Source organism: Pyxicephalus adspersus, chromosome 2 (genome assembly GCF_032062135.1).
Source record: "Pyxicephalus adspersus chromosome 2, UCB_Pads_2.0, whole genome shotgun sequence".
Lineage (NCBI taxonomy): Eukaryota > Metazoa > Chordata > Amphibia > Anura > Pyxicephalidae > Pyxicephalus > Pyxicephalus adspersus.
Genome location: NC_092859.1, coordinates 2,589,910 through 2,610,259, shown reverse-complemented (window position 1 = coordinate 2,610,259; position 20,350 = coordinate 2,589,910). Strand labels below are relative to the sequence as shown.

The window sequence follows — 20,350 nt, the reverse complement described above, 5'->3', positions numbered from 1 at the left end:
ACACTTGTACTGAGAGACAGACACACAGACTCAGTGTATACTGCAGTATATAGTTTGTATACTGTGCTGCATATTACAAGCGTCACCACTGAAGCAAAGTGCTGCATACAACACAGCGCACTTGCATTTTTTGTGTCAAACCCCCCCACAATAAAAAAATCCACTCCACATTGTGAAGAATATTAGCTCCAAAGTATTTTGCAGGGTGTCAAGCCACACAAAACTTTGTACTATGTCTAGCCAAAGAGGAAAGGGCAGCTTTGGCAGGGGTGGCAAGCAAACCAGTATGAGTTTGTTTTTAGCTGCAGACCCAAGAACAAGAAGCGCTGATGTTGGTGGTGGGTGTCCATTATTACCACACCATGAACAAGAGGTAGTGGAGTGCATGACCCAGCCTGGGTCAAGTGATTCTACCCCCTCTTCATTCCAGTCCCAGACACAGGCCTTACAGGTGTCCCAAACAGTCCATGATACACCTGTTCCTCCTAGTTCTTCATCAGCGGCTGGAAAGTCACGTGTATGGCGGAGTCCCATCAGAGGAGAGAGGCGAAGCTACAAGCATTCCTTCAAGATGATCAGTTGTTTCACTTATCTGAAGAAGGTAGTTAGTTCACAGGCTTTCCCCCCACTTACTTTTCACCAGAACACTCTGAGCCAGACGAGCCAATTCAAAATGGCTCCAAAAGGCCGCTGCTTCCTTTCGGCACATACAGGGAAACTGTCTCATCTGATGATGATGTCATTGATCCAACATGGGGTGAAGGAGATCATCATAGGAACCAAGTGGAGGAGAAGGAGGAGGAAGAAGAGGTTGCAGAGTGCCCCCAAAGGGGAGAGGGAGGAAGAGGATAAAAGCTTCCCACACTCTGCATTCTTCATGTATCAGTGAGGCAAGTCATATTCGTCCATTGTTGAAAGCTGTCGCCACAGCTATGCCTCAAGAGCCATGGACCATCACCAACATCAGCTCCAGAGCACCTTTTGGCCCAGATTCATGTTCGCCCATGTGGGCAGTTTTTAGTGTCCATAGTGATGACAACACTATGGTCATCTGCAAACTGTGTGCTCAGCACATAAAACAAGGCAAAAACTCAAGCAAACTTGGAATAAGTTGCATGAGCACACATTTAAAATGCCACCACCGGGTAATATGGCAGGTACACCTGGTGAAAGCACAGAGCTCTATGCGACCACCTCCACCTGAGAAGCAAGCTCAAGCTGCTAAATCCTCCTCCGCTGCCTTTCCTCCTTCTGCCACCAAAGTTACCCATGCTGCTGCCAGCAATTTGGGTGGGGCATATAGCTGACCATTACCATTTTCAGGCTCCACCAGTGGTGAGTAGGAGCTCCAACACGGATTGCCTGCTGTTTGCAGATTTCCTGCATTGCTAGCAGTCAACACCAGGCATAATTGCCATCCCCCACACCTTCTACCCCATTGTCCAATTTTCCTGTGGTTAGCATTAGCAGCATCCAACCTTCCATCCCCCAGATGTGGGAGTGCAAAAGGAAATATGCCCAAATGACCCCAAAATAAAGCTAATCAATGCAGCTGATTGCGTTAGTACTCCTCCTTTACCTGGTGGACTCCAATGCGTTCCGTTACGCATTCTTCTGGCGAACCCAGAGTACGTTATGCCCAAGCGGCAGTATTTTGCATAAAAATGTGTTCCTGATTTGCATGAACAGGTGCAGAGCAATGTGTCCATGGCCCTACAGCACTCAGTTTCTGGCAAGGTGCACCTGACAACCTACAGTTGGTCAAGCAAGCATGGAGTGGGAAGATATATTTTGTTTACAGCTCACTGGGTAACTTTGGTGGCAGCAGGGGAAGATGCAGCTGCAGCAAGGCCTGCATACCTACCTCCGCCCAGAGCACATCACCATGCAATCTCTTCCTTGACCTCCACTTCCTCCAGGGACACTTTGCTGTAGAGACCCAGCACCTTCCATTCACCAGCATCTGTTCACCGCCACCAACAACTTGCAGTTTGCTATTTCGGTGCACAATTCAGCCGTTGCCACGCAGTCCTGAGGTTGCGAAGCCTTGGTTCCCTGAGCCACACAGGCGCAGCCACTCTAAGTACCCTGCGGGAGCAGGAGGACACATGGGTAACTCTGCACGAACTCCAGCAAGGCAAGGTTGTGATTGAAACAAGGCCAATCTGCTGGCAGCCCTGCGTTGTGGGAAACTCGCAAACGTACCTTTCCTGGCTCACGTCATTAAAGTGATAGAACAGCGCTTCCTTAGGAATTACCCAGGTCTCCAGCCGCTGTTGCTGAAGGTCAGAAAGTTGTCAGCGAATTTCCACCAGTCGTACACAGCCAGGGCACGATGGCCATGCACCTGTTGATTTGTGATGTGGCCACACATTGGCCATAATTAAATATCTGTATTTTTTGTGGAGAAATGCAGAATTTTTTTGACTTTTGTGATAAATTGCAAGAGGTATCCTAATTAAATATCTTTTTTTTTGTAGGTAAATACAGAAATTTTTATGGATTTTTTGATAGATAGCAAGTGGTTTCAAAATGAAATATTTATTTTTTTTATCGATAAATACCGAAAGTTTTCTGCCTTTTGTGATAGATTGCAAGAGATATAATTTATGATGCCTCTTGCAATCTATCACAAAAGACAGAAACATTTCTGTATCTTTCGATAAAATATATAGATATTTTATTCTGATAGCACTTGGTATCTAATCAAAAGTTCATAAAAATTTCTGTATTTCTCTAAAAAAAAAAATAATACAGATATTTAACCGTGATAGCACTTGCTATATATCAACAAAGCCAGAAAAATTTCTATACTTCCCCTCTGATTCCACAAAGCCTGTTCCCTTTCATGTGCTTTCACTAGATAGTAGGTATTGACAGTATAAATCTCGTTCATCTATTCATGTCTCCAGGCCCACCTCCTCGTCCTCCTGCTGCCATCTGCCCAATAACTAGTTCTAGATGCCAGTTACTAATGCCATCAAAACTCCCTCTCAGGGCCTACCGCCTCTTTTCTCATTCTGTTACTGCTGCTGCCTGCCCAGTACCCAGCTCTGGATACCAGATACCAATGCTGTGCACACTCCGTCTCAGAGGCCACTGCCTCCTCTTCCTGCTGTTACTGCTGTCACCTGCTTAGTACCCAGCTCTAGATGCCAGTTACAAATGCTGTCCACACTCCATTTCAAGGCCCACTGCCTCGTCTTTTTGCTGCTGCCTGCCCAGTACCCAGCTCTAGATGCCAGTTACCAATGCAGTCCACACTCCATCTCAGGCACTGTCTCCTCCTCCTGCTATTACTTCTGTCGCCTGCCGAGTATCCAGCTTTAGATTCCATTTACCAATGCAGTCCAGACTCTGTCTCAGGGCCCACTGCCTCCTCCCCCTGCTATTACTGCTGTCGCCTGCCAAGTACCCAGCTCTAGATGCCAGTTACCAATGCTGTCTATGCTCCGTTTCAGGCCCCACTCCCTCTTCCTCCTGCTGTTACTGCTGCTGCCTGCCCAGTACCCATCTCTAGATGCCAGTTACCGATGCTGTCCATGCCACATTTTACAAAATTACAGCTAGCAGATAGGAAAAGACAGTCCCTTATACAGCAATGTCTAGCTAGCAATAGCTAGAGCTTCTACACTGTCCAAATAGGTGATGGACTCAACCTCTGCCGCCCTTGCTCCATCTCAGAGCCCACCGCCTCCTCCTCATGCAGCTTTTGCTGCTGCCGCTTGTCTGTACTCCATTCACTAAAATCGTACACTTCTGGGTGACATTGATGATGCACTACAGCCAGCTCTAGATGCCAGTTACCAATGCAGTCCACAGTCCTGTGAGGCCTATATACCTTGTAACGGAGCTGTGTAGCTGGCTAATTTTTTGACTGAAAGACCCCCCTCAGGGCCCTCTGCCTGTACTCTGCAGCCTGTGTATGGCTTGTAACGGAGCGAAGAAACCTGGATGGCTAATTTTTGGACCAGATGAACCCCCATAAAATGGCCTTGCCAGCAACATAAAAAAGCCCTCTTTATTTTTTTCATACTTGTACAGTGTTGTGCAGACCTGGGGGAGTCTTGACATGTCTTTTTAAATGTATTTATAGGCTGTAGAAGCTCTGCACAGTCCCGAAAAATAAAATTTTTCCCCCATTGACTTTAATTGTTTTCGAATTAGACGTTCGTTCAACCAAATAATTTTGGTCTATTCAAGTAAAAAGCTGTCGAATCGAATAGTGAGCTATTTGACCAACACTACTAACACTAATCAGCAATCAGTCCAATGGGGCCATTGCAACATCTTTGATTCTTTTCTTTTTCAGCCATTCTGTAATAGGTTGTTAGTGTGAATAGGATCATTGGCCAGCTTGAACATATTTCAGCCATGCCTCATTTCTTACAGATGGCCTCACATTTGACTCTAGAATACTTGGTGTACAGCGGAGTTCATGGTGGAGTCAATTACTTTTCCAGTGAGGTTCCTAGGTCTTGTGGTTGCAAGTCAAGCCCAAATCATTACCCCTCCACCATCTTGCTTCACAGTTGGTATGAGGATTTTTTGCTGATGCTTAGTTTGGTCATTTTTGTTATACCCCTCCAATCTGCACCCAATATTAAATTTTCTTACAACGTAGTTAGTGCACCTCATACCACTCCACTGTGAAAGTGTCAGTTTATACAGTGTATAGGAAATAGTTTTTTGTTTGCAAATATGCCTTTTACTTTATGTAATTAATAACTGAATTCTGTTTTTTTTATCATCAATTTACCGTTGAGATAAATATTTTTATTATAGAAAGCAAACAATTATTTCTTTTTAATTTCCAAAATTGCCAGAAGGCCATAAAACCCCTGATGACACCTTGATCTTATTATAAAGCCTGCGTCCTCGTGCGTTACTGCAATCATGAACCACAAGGGACAGCTCCAAAGTCACGTCGTTCCTTTTCATCCCATGATTCTGCCCAGCTGTAAAGTGCTGACTTCACACCATTCAGATATACTTGTTTTTCATTTCAGAATAATACAGAATTTTTTTTTCAGAATATTTATAGAATTAGTGAAAAAACAGCACAGCACCTTACTTATTAGGTAAGCACAAAATAAAATCTTAGAATATTGCTAATATATTTAATATTCATCATTGTCTGCTTTCATCACTGGTTGTTTGACACATGAACATTTTCCTATGAAGATGAATTAAGTTTTCTGAACAATATGCAGACTATATCATATTGTGTTATTAACTAATTTTCTCCTACATTGCTTCTGAAAATTTTTTTTTTTTTTTTTGGTCTGATCAGGTGTTATAAATAACAGAAAACAAAAAAGGTGATGACCTAAAACCCTCAAAATGTTATGGGATCCATTTAGAAATATTTTATTGCACGATTTAACCAGCTTTAGCTAAAATTCACATTTTCTTTACATGGAATTTCACTCTAGCATAACCCAATCCAACAAAACAAAGACATTTTTCTAGACATTTTTAGGTGATACTATGCTGTGATTTGTACCTGATAAAGGTCCAATTTTCTGTACTACAATTAGTAATTAGATACGTTGGTATACACAATTACTTGTTCTAGCAACCTAATAATTCTAATAGAAACAATGAATTATGAATAAAAGCTGATTCACATTCTTTTAATGGAATACAATGTGAAGTGTACCATATGGGTATTTTTTGGGCAAATTATTTTTTACTATACCAGTACCAAAAACAACAATATGCAAATTTTAGGTACAATGATTAAAACAATCTACATTTTAATTAACACATGATAAAATCCACAAACATATACAGTTATATATGTGACCATAATAATAACACAATTATAATACTCAGGTATTTCCATACGCATTTCGCATAATTTGCTTCATCAAGGGAAAGAGCATTTTTGTGTCTACAACAGACAAACTTTCATGGAAATGGTAAATAAATATTAGGGATGTGGTACTTAGAATGGGAACCTGATATTTTTATATATGTGATTTTTTTTTTTTTACTATACCCTCATATAAGTTCTGAAATAAGTGAGCCTGTGGAATAAAACACCTAGTAGTTACCCAATTCCCTGTCATTTGTACAAATGCTGGTCCAGTTATTGCCAAAAAAAAAAGGTTGGAATGTAACAGATGGTAGCTGCAATAAGCAGGAATCAGACTTTATGGAGACAAAGGTAATTAGCCTGATATACTTCAAAAAGTATATTTAAAAAAAAAAAACAACGCTCAGGTACACTTTAATGTCCATTATACACACATATATTTTAAATTATGAGCATTTTGTTTTTGGTTATTGAGCAAAAGCAAGGTTAAGGCAATAAACAACAATGGGGAAGGGGTACAAGAAAATGTAAATGGCAGGTTGTGAAGTGCACAGAAGTCCTGGGGGCACCCATGTGTTAGGAGGTGCAACTAGCATCTCAAGGCTTAACAGGGTCTTGCTATAGGAGAGAACTGTGGCATTAGATTGGTGGAGTGGCATCTGGCGAGCACTATGCTGGACCAAGGCCTTACAAGAATTTTGCGTTAACAGTAAAACTGAAATACAATAGAGCCAATGGTAGAACTAGAAGCTCGTAACAGAGTGGGGTAAACAAATAAGGTGAACAGGACCATAGGGTTAACTAACCTTGTACCATGAAACCTAAAAAGAAAGGGGTAAACATCAAAGAATATGGGAAGAAGAGAATGGGAAGGGAGATAAATAGGGAGGAGCGGGAAACTAGGAGGGGTGACGGACAAGAGGAACTGCCATGTCTGGGTAACCTTACTCTATGTTGATGCATTAAAGTAGGAGCTATCAATCCAAGCATGCTAAGAACCCAGGGATTTCCTCAAAGATAGACCAAGAACCCAAGCCTGTGAAGTAATGTACCCTTTGGTCATTTTCATCAGCTGTTCCATGTGCTGTAAAGGATCAAGTTCTTGGAACCAGTTCTTGTAGTGTACGTTGAATTAGATCCACAATATCTATGAGTAACTGCTCTTGCAGCCAGTACCCTTCTTTGCTTGGGCTACATATCTCAGGACCACAGAAAGAAGTGTCACCGCAGGTGTATTTGGAAATACATTATTCACAAATGAGGGCTTTATCCCGAAATGACCAAATTGCTGGACATTGCCACCAATTTACATCATTTTTCTACAAGAAAGGTAGAAAAATCTATAAAATATCCACTGGGCAGTGATACCATAAGGTATGTATTTTAAAATGTCTTTCTTGAGCCCTGAAGGTAATGGTTAGCTTGTAGGTTAAAACCAGAGAGTAACAGCAATCTTGTCAGTTCTAATGTATTTAATTTTACATTCATTAAATTATAATTTTATTTTTATTAGGATGTATGGATGTCCAAACCAAAGCATACCGGTTAAATTCTATATTGTAGCATTCTCAGCCTCTCCGGCTGGCCACCTTTCTCTCTTTATTGGAGTTTTATTGATGTATCTGATGACTATACTTGGAAATGTCACCATTATTACACTTGTCTGTGCAGTGAAAAAGATACACACCCCAATGTATTTCTTTCTTTGTAATCTTTCCTTCTTAGATTTGATCTCTACAACTTCAATTATCCCCAAATTACTGTTTATAACCCTAACACAAGATCATAGCATTTCCATCCATGGTTGCATAGCTCAGTTATTTTTCTTTATGCTCTGTGGAACTGGAGTGCTCCTCATCCTGACATCGATGGCATATGACCGATACGTGGCAGTATGTAGACCGTTACAGTATTATCTAATTATGAGCAAGTTTCTTTGTGTAGTGATGGCTGTGGTATCATGGCTCGTTGGAACTTTCAATTCATTGATGCATACCATACTCACCTCTTTATTAATGTTTTGCATTTCTCATGACATCAACAATTTCTTCTGTGAGCTCAGCTCGCTAATTTCTATTTCATCTAGTGACGCTAACAGCAGGAAGATTTTAATAGCTATTGAAGACTTTTTTCTAGGCTTTCTACCATTTTTCCTTATTATACTCTCCTACATTTTTATTATTTGTAACATCATGAAAATTAGGTCCAAACATGGCCGTCTTAAAGCTTTCTCCAGCTGCACCTCTCACCTCCTTACTGTAACTTTATTTGGTGGTCCAGGCATTCTTTTCTACATACGAACACAATTCTCGCATGAAGAAGACAAAGACAAATTGCTCTCAGTACTTTTTCTAATTGTGGTTCCTATGCTAAATCCTCTGGTATATAGCTTGAGGAACAAGGACATATGGGAGGCCACTGCAGCAATTACAAAGAGAAAATGTACTAGAGGAGCCTTTTCCTTTTAAACTTTTGCTGTATCCTGGCTTGTTGGAATTTTAAAAGCAATGATGCATACCATTCTCTCATCGTTATTGTTTTGCATTTCTTGTGACGTCAATAGTTTCTTCTCTGAGCTTAGTGATTTCATTTCCTTCCAGTGACAGTAAAAGCAGGAAACTTCTTGGATCCTCTGAAGAACCATGGTTGAGACACTCCAGACCAGCTTTTCTCATCCAGGTTCCATGGAACCCTAGGGTCCTTTTAGAGGTTGTTAGGGGTTCTTTGATTACCTCTCAGGTCAGTTTAACTGACATCAATGATCTTTTTGGCTATCTGTAATGGTGACATTCTTCTCAATGTCCAGCAATGTAAGATGCATGTTTCCCACTGACCATCACACCTATGTGCTGTGGAAATGGTCATTAAAGTAGGGGTTCCCTGAAGACCTGAAAGAGGCAAACTTCTGAAAGAGGAACCTCTGTGTTTAAATGGTAATTTAGATATTGAATTGGCTGCCAATCAAGCAACATGATCTGCAAGTTTCTCAACTCAGTTTTGAATTTGGGATTTTTTATTTCCTTTGCAAGCCATAGGTTTCTGCGTATAGACAGACCTGCATTCAGTAACCAGACTGGTAATGGGTAGTTGGAACCTTTCTAAAAAGACATTGCTTTACAAGTACTATGAGTTAGAAGTACAATGGAAAAAAAGTTGAAGAAAAGACATTGCTAATTTGCAGTAACCTAGATTGAATAATGTAGATAAGGTCACATCGCAGAGGCAAGTTATGAACCAAAAATTACATGATAGCAAGATAGATGGGGTTACAGCACAGCAGTTTATAGGACTGAGAGATACAATTTAAATGGGTTATGCAGTATTTTCCAGGGCCTCATTTTTTCTTCTGCAAATTAAAAGGTAAAAAAAATATTTTCTTTACAAGGCCACATTTGTATTTTACATTTACCTTGCTGCAAATTATGGATATTTAGGGCATTTTCTCACCTAGTTTTAATACATTTGACATTTGTTTTATTTGTTTTTCTCAGTTTAATTGTTTATTATGTTAAATCGCAACATATATCGCAGAACCATCCACGATCACTACCTGACCATACACACAATATATCATGAGCGATTATCGAGGATTATCGAACAATCACTCGTTCATTTTCAGCAAAAATTATTGCATGTAGCCCTACTTTTACTTACACAGCTTTTGTTCCATTATTGCAAAATAATAAATAAAGAAAAAAGGTCATCAGCAAATTATGGAGAATGATAGATGTAGGAAAGTGTAATGAAGCACGGATTAACCCCCCCAGCAGTAATTTCAATACAAAAAGCAGTAATTCTGAGTCACACTCGCGGTCACTGAAAAGATTTAAAAAAAACCACTTACCTTGTTCCGTTGCCATCCCCCAGCATCCTGCTGGTCCCCGCAGGTCGGCGAATGCAGAGACAAAATAGCTGTATTAAGTCCAATACAAAGAAATCTTGATAATATATATATATATATATGTATATTTATATATATATATATTTTAATTGCTGCTGTACAGTTATATTACATCACTATTATTTTAGTTTTTCTTTTAAGAGATTTTTGTGTTTTTTTTGGTTTGAAGTTTATCAATAAATTTAATAAACATTGGACATATTTTGGTAAGTTATGCCTAAGAATTATAGGGCTACAATGTAAAATTTTCATGCAAAAAATGTAACGCTTTCTTGGATGGAAATACGGACCAAATTAGAATGCTAGGGGGCCTGAAAACAAACAAAAAAAAAAACATTCCAAATTTACAGTAAAATAGTCACATTGCAAAAACAGGTAAATGGGCAACATAGATATAGGAGAATGATAAAAAAACAAACAAACATATACACATTATAGCAGTTTATAGAACTAAAAAATAAAACAAAAAGGGTATATAGTATTTCTCAAGGCAACATTTTCTCCTGCTGCAAATCAAGGATATTGGAAAATAAAATAAAAAAATATATAAAAGTCTAATCATAGCATTAGGTTCTATGTATACACAGGAAATGTTTTACCATTTTGCAGATACAGTTCACCAATTGTTATGAATATTTGCTCACCAAGTAAAATTGTATACCAAAACACAGACTTTAGTGGGATCTAGAAACCTCCTTTATAAGTGAGGCCCTAGTCAACCTGGGCCTTAAAATAAGCACAAAGTGTACATATTACTTATTACTAGAGCGGGTTAAGGCTGCCCAGAACATAACAATACCACCCAATTTTAAAAATAACTTTTTTATTTAGTACTAATACTTACATTTACATTGTCCAAATAGCATCCACCAATGACCAACAGCACTGGCTGCTTTCCACTATAGATTGACAGGCTGCCTTCTTGCTGGAATGACTGAAGATATCTAAACAACCGGATGTCCTGGCTAAACGCATTGACAGGAGCTCATCAATGTGAATAGAGCTCCTGTCATTGACCCTGATTTATGAAAGCTCTCCAAGGCTGTAGAGAATACACTTTCATAAGTGAAGCTGTGTGATCCCTAGCTAGCTAATAAAATTATTTTTCAAAACCCATTCCATGTTTTCTGGATCACCCAGCTTCACTTCTGAAAGTGTATTTTCTCCAGCCTTGGGGAGCTTTCAAAAATCAGGCCCATTGTGCACAGCCAGGGCAGCTGTCCTAAAATAAAACCTCATAACTATTTACAATTGTTAAGCGATCAAACTTTTGCTGAATTCCCTGACTACACACAGCCAGCCAAGGGAGCAGGCTGCACTGGATGTGAAGCAACCTGTGCTAAAATAATAGCTGTGGGATGCTATTTTGACTTTGTTGGAGTATTAGTTTATTAAAAACAAGAATAATTTATTTTTTCTGCTTCCATTATTTCTAGGGCTGCTTTAACGCCCACTAAGAATGGGTGGTGCTATGTACACTGGTAGCACAAATTTGGTTGTTAAACATTTTCTCCTATTTCTATAGCTTAGTATAAGCTCAGCTGAAGCACTTCAGTTTAATTTATTTGGTGGCTTTATTTATTTATTTGGTAGCTACAGAATAGCAACAAATGCATTTCATGTATGCCTGCAAAGACTGGCAGATAAAAATCATCTAGAAGTTGTTCTTGCAGAGAAAAAAACTGCCCTGCGGATTCTTGTAAAGTTTATTTAGGAATTAAAATGTTGCATTTGATACAGTAGTGTAAAATTACCCAGCAGCAGGTTATTTTTATTGCATGCAAATTAGCTGAAATGTACTAGAGGAAAATATATCGGCATTTGTTTTACTAAATGAACTAACAGACTGCAGATGCCACAGTAATATAAAAATGTTCAGAAGAAGAACAATTGTTTTTTAAATAATTTTTATTGGTGTTTTTAACAATCAGACATACAAACGCAGATTTATTATAAATATTATTATAAATATAAGAAAATAACAATTCAATGAATACAAAACTGCAAGAAGGAGTAAAGTAAAACTGTAAAATAACCCATGATACCTAATAAATTGAATTAAATCTGGTTGGTGTGCTTTGGGGGGGGGAGGGGAGAACTGAACAATAGTGTGTAGATTAGCGCTGCCTAAATCTTGTGAACTAATATAGATTAAATAATTATGATGCCATTGGTCTGTCATGTAGCTGCAAATGGCAGCAGAACAATTTTTAATAGCAAGGCTAGGCCAAAAATATTAGAGACCAAGAGTACATGCTGGGATTTTACTACAACAACAAAGATACTATAGAGGGTACAGTAGGGTAAAATTGGCAAACAGAAGGACAGTTATAATAGGTCTAACTGGTGTATCCCAACCATGTGGATCCCAAGGATGTGGATCAGGCTTTTTTGGCTCTATAATCTTACCAGGCTGGGCTGTTAGGAGTTTCCAAATTATTCTGCACAATATTGCATCATTTCTAATTTTGTAATATTAGGAAATTACGCAAAGGATTTTCAGTGATTTATTTAGACCTCTGGTTTGAAATTCCCCATTGCAGATAATATGCAACATTTAGTTGATTGACTTTTCACTAATTGACTCATAATGATATAAACTTTAGCTATTTTAGTAGGGGACAAGGAAGCATAATGGGGTAGACTACTACTGTAGCAGTTGAAGGGAAGCAGAATTGATTGGTCTAATACTATAAAGTAAGGAAAACGAAACAGAATGCGGTTGATTTCTACCATATAGTAAGTGAAGGGAATTAGAATGGGGTGGACCATTACTATTTACTTAAATAATCAGATGGGCTAATACCATACCCCTCAAAAAATGGGGTTGGTTACTACCATATAAAACGGGACAGGGATTTGGGTTGGCTACTATCTTATAGCAAGGTAAAGCCAACATATTGGGGTAGGCTACTACCATATAGCATGAGAAATGTTGCAGATTGGGGTGGACTACTACTATAAAGTAATAGAAAGGAAACAGAATTAGTTTGGTGACTAGCATATGTTAAGGGAAGCACAATAGGACTGGTTACTATGATATTTAATGTAATTTAATTTAAAGGGAAGTAGAATAGGGTGAGTTAATGCCATATGTAAGGAAAACAAAATGGAGTGAGTAATACCAAATAGCAAGGGAAGGGAAAGGATTCAGACTGGGATGGGCTACTAACATATGGTAAATTAAATGAAGCATAATAGGGTTGGTTACTACCATATATTAATTAAAGGGAAGTAGAATGGGGTGGAATAATACCAGATATATGGAAAATGTCTACCATATGGTATAGGAAGGGGAAAAAAAAGTACTATGTCCCAGGTTTGAATCACTACCAGGACACTATCTGCAAAGAGATTGTATGTTCTCCCCATGCTTGTGTGGGTTTCATCTGGGCACTCCTGTTCCCTTCACCATCCCATAACATGTCATAGGATTAATTGGTTCCCTGTCACGGATAACAGGGGAGGGAAACAGAAAGGTTATACTCAGTACTAGGCCTCAAATGACTGGGGAAAAGGGAATGGTCACCCCTTGTAGACACCCTAACCTAACCCTAACTCCCAACAGTATGAGTATCCCCTGATGGTAGGAATACTCATACACAGGAACCTGGTCCCTACTAGCCCTGTATAGCCCTGGCAGTGGTGGCTGGCTTGGGACTACTGGTTCCTTCACTGATGAAGGACCCAGTGTCTCCCTGAGGCCTAGTAAACTTCTAAATAACACAAAACACCAATACACCAAAAACTAAAGCAACTTATCCTAATAGCAAATATAAACAGGAACTCAGGATGGCACAACACTCCAGCTATTTACAACCCAGCAGTGAATATCAACCGCACAGCAAGAAGTGTGAGGCCAGACTAAATGGAGGAGCAGTAATGACCACCAGCTGCAGCTGATACAAGGGGAGTGCTCATTACAAACAACAACACAGAAACAAGTAAACACAAAGAGACAGTCAGGTAACCTCACATGCAGCTTGTGAGACAGATCCTCAAACTTCCGTCACGGAAGGGACAGTGACATTCCCCTTACCTTATGTTTTAATGGCATATGACTATGGTAGGCATATTAGATTGTGAACCCCTTTAAAGCAGCGGTCGCCAACCTTTTAACGCCTGCAGACCACCAAAATCGTGGCCTCCCGCCTGATGTCATTCAAAGGTGGAGAAACCTCCCTCAGAGTGACGTCATTATGACATAACCCCACCCACTCTTGCATCCCAGATCTGAGCCTGCAATGGGAGAGTGGGCAGATTGTGTGCAGAGCTACAGCCCGCCCAACATCCTGAGCCTGGGAGCTGCTTGGGGCCATGGTCCGCAGCTCTGTTGGTGCGTCATCCCTGCGGGGTCCTTCTCCTGACCCCACTCTGCGCCAAGTCGGACCACCGGTTGGCGACCGCTGTTTTACAGTACAGTTAGTCACATGACAATGGACTTTGTAAAGCGCTGCATAATATGTCAGCACTATATGAATACAAATTATTAATAATAATATCCATGTGCTACTACCATATAGTAAGGGAACAGAAGCAGAATGGGTTGAACCACTAGGATATGGTAAGGGAAAGGAAGCACAATTGGGATAGTTACTACCATATAATTGAAGGGAAGTAGAACAGGATGAGCTAATACCATATATTTAAAGAAGTAAAAAAATGGGATGGGCTACTTCCATATAGTTTGGAAGAAAAACAGATAGGGTGGACTACTACCATATTGTAAGGAAAAGGAAGCAGAAGGTGTTGGGCTACTAGCATATGGCACGGAAAAAAAAACAGATTGGGGTGCGTTTCTTCGTCATAGTAAGGGGAAGGAAGCAAAATGGGTTTGGCTACTACCATATAGTAAGACAAAGGAAGCAGAATGAAATGGGCTCCTTCCATATGGCAAGGGAAAAGAAACAGATTGAGGTGGGCTACTACCATATAGTAAGGGAAAGCCAGCAGAATGGATTATGCTACTAGCATATGGTAGCGTAAAGGAAGTATAATTGGGTTTCTACCATATATTAATTGAAAGGAAAAAATTGGGTAAGCTAACACCATATAAAAAAAAAGAAAAAAGTGGTGGATTACTACAATATAGTAAAGTAAAGGAAACACATTGGGGTGGGCTACTACAATATAATAAAGGAAAGGACACAGATTGGCATTGGCTTCAAAAGACAACCACATGGTTTGGTCCTAATATACTCAACAGAGCAGAGGCATTTTTCTGTTCCAGCTATAAATGTATAGTTATTACCTTTATCTATCCTCAATATTTTTAAGTTCTCTTCTGTGATAAATTTGTGTTAAAAGCCTTGTTTGTGAGTTTTTGGAAAATAATTTTTAATTCTTTATTCCTTAAGCTGTAAATAATTGGATTCAGCAGTGGGATAACCACCGTATACAACAAGGATGGAAATTTACTAATATTCCATGACTGTCCTCTGCTAGGTACCAAATAAACACAAACTAGAGTGCCATAATAGATGGAAACAACAGTCAAGTGAGAACTACAGGTTGAAAAGGCTTTCTGCCTTCCAGTAATAGAGGAGATTTTAAAAATAGTGATAATAATATACACATATGAAACAATAATAAGAAAAAATGGAATGACAACAAATAGAGTGCTCAGTGATGTCACTTCTAATTGGACAATAGTGGTATCAGAACATGAGAGTTCTAGAATTGGATTCAGATCACAAAAGAAGTGGTCAATAGTATTTGGCCCACAAAACAGTAACTGCGATATGGTTAAGGTGTGAATTAATACTATAAAAATGCTTGACATCCAGCTTGCGATGACCATTATCCAGCAAACATTATTGTTCATGGTCAATACATAGTGTAATGGCTTACAGATAGCCAAATATCTATCGTAAGACATCACTGTCAGAAGAAGACTCTCCAAAGTTTCCGAGACCCCAAAGAAAAAAAACTGTGTGATGCAATCAGATAACGAAATAATGGCCCTTTCCATAAAAAAAGCATGGAGCATATTTGGAAGAATGTCAGTGGCCAGAATGATTTCTGATACAGATAATTGTGTGAGAAGGAAGTACATGGGAGAATGGAGGGATTTGCTGTAGGACACCAGTAGGATGATCAGGAGGTTTCCACATATTGTCAAAGAATAAATCACAAGAAAGACAAAAAAGTACAAAAACTGAAAATCCTGTGGACTTTGAAATCCTAAAAGGTAGATGATGTTGATTACGGTCTGGTTTTTCTTATCCATGGCCTAGGAGAGATATTACAAGTTTGTGAAGCCAGAGAAAAAATAGAGAGGAAGAAAAATCACAAGAGTGAGAGGTGGAGGGAAATACGAGAAGAAATAATGATGGGAGAGAGAGAAAGGAAAGAAAACATAAGAAATAAAGTGAAAGTTAACAAGAAAAAGTCACAAGCAAAAAAAAAAAAGAAGAAATATTAAAAAAAAAAAAAACAAATAGAAAACTGCTGCAAAATCAATCCTGACTGGTTACCATTGACTATTTCATTTTGCATTTTGGTGGGAAGTAAGATGAACAAACAATAATACTGCTTTGTAATATAGATCGCCACCAACATACAGTGCTCTCAATATTACACTGACTTTTTAATTTTACTATTTCATATTTACCTTTAATAAGTATTAGTTTGACGGCATATCCACAACTCAGAGATAAAAATGGAATAAATCCTCTATTTTCCATAAACAATTCAAACAAGTGAAAATCTTTCCTGGTTGGGTGACAAATCATCTCATGTTTAGGTTGCTTTTATACACAAACAGATTTGCTCCTGTGAAAATTGGGAATAATTAGGGATATTTTCATGGGATTTCATACTTCTGCTATACACTGAGATTATTTGGAGATTTAATAATTAGGAAAATAGGGAAATAATAACTTAACCATTTACTGTTTATAAAAAAGCTCATCAGAGTGCTGAAGACAAATGACAATTCTAATGCTTGTCCCCTTCAATATTCTCTTTATTCTCAATTAAGCAGCGACGCCGTCTTGTTTCTCCGCGGTGAAAGGTGGGAAGCAGATCAGTTTCTGGTGTCTTTTCCTGCATCCATTGACACAAATTGTGTTCCTTTAATCACGGATTTCAATTTAGCAAAAATAAAAAAGTCCCAAGGTGGCAAATCTGGTGAATATGGAGGATGTTCCATGTAGTGATGTGTTTGTGTTAATCACAAACAATGCAAAAAAACTTTATGGAGTCTAGACATTCATTAATTCTGGGGCTCCTGGGAGAAGTACCCTCACCTGTCCAGCTTCCTGGGAACTATAAATGAAAGTTATTTACTAGTTCAGGAGCATAAAGATCAGATTGGGGACCCAAAGATCTTTCTTTATATATAAAGCCTAACCAATGAATGAATATTAGATTCTACCTCAAATTCCTTCTCAGAATCCACCCATGCAGTAGCAGGAAGAGAATATTTTCTATAACTGTATAAAAAAGAACCTTTAGAAAGATGATATTGGGCCTGGTTTGTTAAAGCTCTCCAAGACAAGAGATGATACACTTTTTCGGTGATCCAGCAAACTTGGAATGGATTTTTGTAAAAGTTCTTTGCTATTTATTTGCAAATTTGTTCAACCCTGCACGAGATGCATTCCAGGTTTGCTGGATCTCCCAGGTTCAGCCTTGGAGAGCTTTAATAACTCAGGCCCATTGAAAGAATTAGTAATTCAAAAGCTGGGAGCCAATTTCAACTTGTAAATTGTAGGATTAGTTTGTGATAGGTTAATGAAGGAATCAATAAATGGGAAGCAAAGTTGGCAGATTAGACCTGGAGATATGTGTTTAGTGGACAGCCGAAACCACAGCCTGGATCAAAGGATGGAACCTCTCTTTTTATTAGTTCATTTCTTGTAACATTGAGAAGACTTGAGTAAAGTGTTTTGGGCCTTCTCTCACATTGTTTGAAGGCTGGCACTGACTGTAGCCATAGTAGAATTCTCTGCAACAGAACCAGGAATATGGAGGTGGCACTCTAGGATGTTAAAAAATGAGGTAAAAAGAAATGGCTGAATTTGGTAGATTCAATGGAATGACTGTTGCTTTATTTCACTCTAATGGTCTTGTCGCTAATACATACGATCAAAGAAGGTGTACTGAATGTCTGTCCATTGGACTGGGGATAGTGGACTAAAGAAAAGTCCAGGTAAACTTCTGGTAGGCAGCACAGAGTCCACCAGAAATATGAATAAAACATCCTAGTAAGAAACTAAAATGGACAGTAAACCATGAAGCTGGAACACTTTAGGGAAATCTCTCTCAAGATAAGTCATCTTTGAAAGCAATCTGGCCAACCATTTAACTACTGAAAGGAGGCAGATCAGTGCTAAATAAATGGAAATATTCCTAAGACAATTTGGTATAGGTACAGAAAGCGTTGGTCCAGCTAGGGGCCTTTGTTTTGAGCACAGATGGATCAAACAGCAATTAAGTCTTTGATATCCTGGTATATTGTTGGTCATAGTAAATCCCAGAGTCTTGCAAACAGAATGAGGAGAGCTCCTGTACAAACAATTTATTAAAAGATATTTTCCTAAAGAGTGCAGAAGCTGCACGAACAATTCTAGAAGGATTAATATTACTTGAGGGTTTAGATTCAATGTGAATAGGGTCAAAGAAATAGCCATTAGGCCTGATTTATTAAAGCTCTCCAATGCCGGGGAGAATACCCTTTAATCAATGAAGCTGGGTAATCCCCAATACAATGTTATACCCATCATATCATGCTACCATAACACACGATTCAACATAGGAACCACAACAAGAAAAAGTACTGGGAGCAACTTGTCTTGGTCTTTCACATGTTCAAATTCTTCCTTTATATATAAAAATATACTTGGGCCACAGAATAAGACAACGGTTATAAGGTGAGAGGTGCAGCTGGAGAAAGCTTTGAGACGTCCTTGTGTGGAACGGATGTTCAAGATGTTGGAGATGATAAAAACATAGGAGGTTATGATAAGAACAAACGGTATGAAGGCGATTATGATATCTTCAAAAGCTATTAAAAGCTTTCTGCTTTTGGTGTCACTAGTTGAAAGTGAAATCAATGAGTTGAGCTCACAAAAGAAATTATTGATATCTCGAGAAAAGCAAAAAAATAATAAAGATGTAAGTATGGCATGCATCAGTGAGTTCAAAGCTGCAGTGATCAATGAAAAGATAATCATTGATATACACAGTGTCCTGTTCATGATCAGGTAATATTGCAAAGGTTTACATACGGCCAGATACCGGTCATACGCCATGGATGTCAGGGTTAAGAGCTCAGCAACAGCACAAAACACAAATAAAAATAGTTGAGTGATACAACAATAAAATGAGATTTTGTGATCTTGTGTTATTATAATTATAAGTAATTTAGGGCTGAAGGAAGTGGTGGAGGCTAAATCTAAAAAGGAGATATTACAAAGAAAGAAATACATTGGGGTGTATAATTTGGGTGCCGTAAAGACAAGTATAATAATAGCGACATTTCCAAGTATGGTCATCAGATACATCAACAGACCTCCAACAAATATCAGAAGTTGTCCAACTGGAGAGGTCGAGAAGGCCAAAATGTGGAATTCATATTGTGCACTTTGGTTTGGCATCCAGGCATCCTGTTAATCTAATAAAGACATATTATGTGTTAAGGAACAGTTGAATACCATATATATTACACGTTCGGTAACAAAGAAAGTGTGATCATTTTGTTTTTTAATACTTTACATTTTCTTCTAGTTTTAGCAATATGTATGCTAGTTTGCCCCAATGTAATTACATCAACGACTGTGTACTTTTGCAGGGTCCAGTGACGTCCAAGAAGCACCCCATGATGATTATTCGAGTGCTGGCTGCTTTACATCCAGCACCAGCAGCTCGGCACTGTAGATTAAAAGGAACTCCGATTAGGTAGGTGGAGTTCCTGTCAATGCATTTAGCCCAAAAAAATGTATCCATAAATAACCTTATTGTATGTTTTTAACAATAAATGCTTTTTTTCCACCTGTTACCTAGGTGTTTTATATGAAACACCAAGTAAAAAAAAAACCCTAAGGGTACATTCTTGGAATGCCATGGGTATTGCGATAAATAAACTCAAAATTCTCAAAGTATATACATAAACTTTATTAACTGTACCTTTAAACAGCTTGGTAAAGCCAACAAAATCACGTTAAGACTTTAGGTAATTGGACAACGTATGTTTCTAACACCCCGAGTGAGCATCTCTTTAAACCAATATTTATTTATGTATATATTGAGGGTGATTTGAGGGTGATTTGTGGTGCCTGCAAAGTCCCATATGGAGGAAAAAAGGAAATTAGTTTCTGATGGATAATTGGACTAATTAAGGAAAAACTGTTGATGTGTATTAAGGCCATCAAACTCACTTCTACTATGCTTGGCATAATGGGGAAATCAAAAGAAATCATCCAAGACCTTTTAGAGATACAGCCGTACAGTCCCAGAAAATGTCTTTTACTAATACACAAAATAGGGTTTTCCCGCAAACAAAAAAAAAAAACTTTGCTTTTCTGCAGCAGAATTATAACAGAATGCATCCAGACAGCAAACTAAAAACAAAGTCCCAACTGCAAAAAATAGTAGTCACATAGTAGTCCACAATATTTATACCT

General features: G+C 38.7%; 2 protein-coding genes across 2 annotated transcripts; both read right to left on the bottom strand.

Annotated features, from left to right (window-relative positions):
* Positions 1-14,994: 14,994 nt before the first annotated feature.
* LOC140324961 (olfactory receptor 1M1-like) lies at positions 14,995-15,951 on the bottom strand. Its single transcript, XM_072403073.1, has one exon. The coding sequence runs from the start codon at positions 15,949-15,951 to the stop codon at positions 14,995-14,997; it is 957 nt and encodes a 318-aa protein (XP_072259174.1).
* A 2,506-nt stretch (positions 15,952-18,457) lies between these two features.
* Positions 18,458-19,324, bottom strand: LOC140324959 (olfactory receptor 5V1-like). The gene has a single exon (XM_072403071.1). The coding sequence runs from the start codon at positions 19,322-19,324 to the stop codon at positions 18,458-18,460; it is 867 nt and encodes a 288-aa protein (XP_072259172.1).
* Between the last annotated feature and the right edge of the window lie 1,026 nt (positions 19,325-20,350).

Bases quoted from the DNA above. Each gene is read 5' to 3' on its own strand.
- LOC140324961 (XM_072403073.1), bottom strand. From the start codon at position 15,951: ATGGATAAGAAAAACCAGACCGTAATCAACATCATCTACCTTTTAGGA.
- LOC140324959 (XM_072403071.1), bottom strand. From the start codon at position 19,324: ATGCCAAACCAAAGTGCACAATATGAATTCCACATTTTGGCCTTCTCG.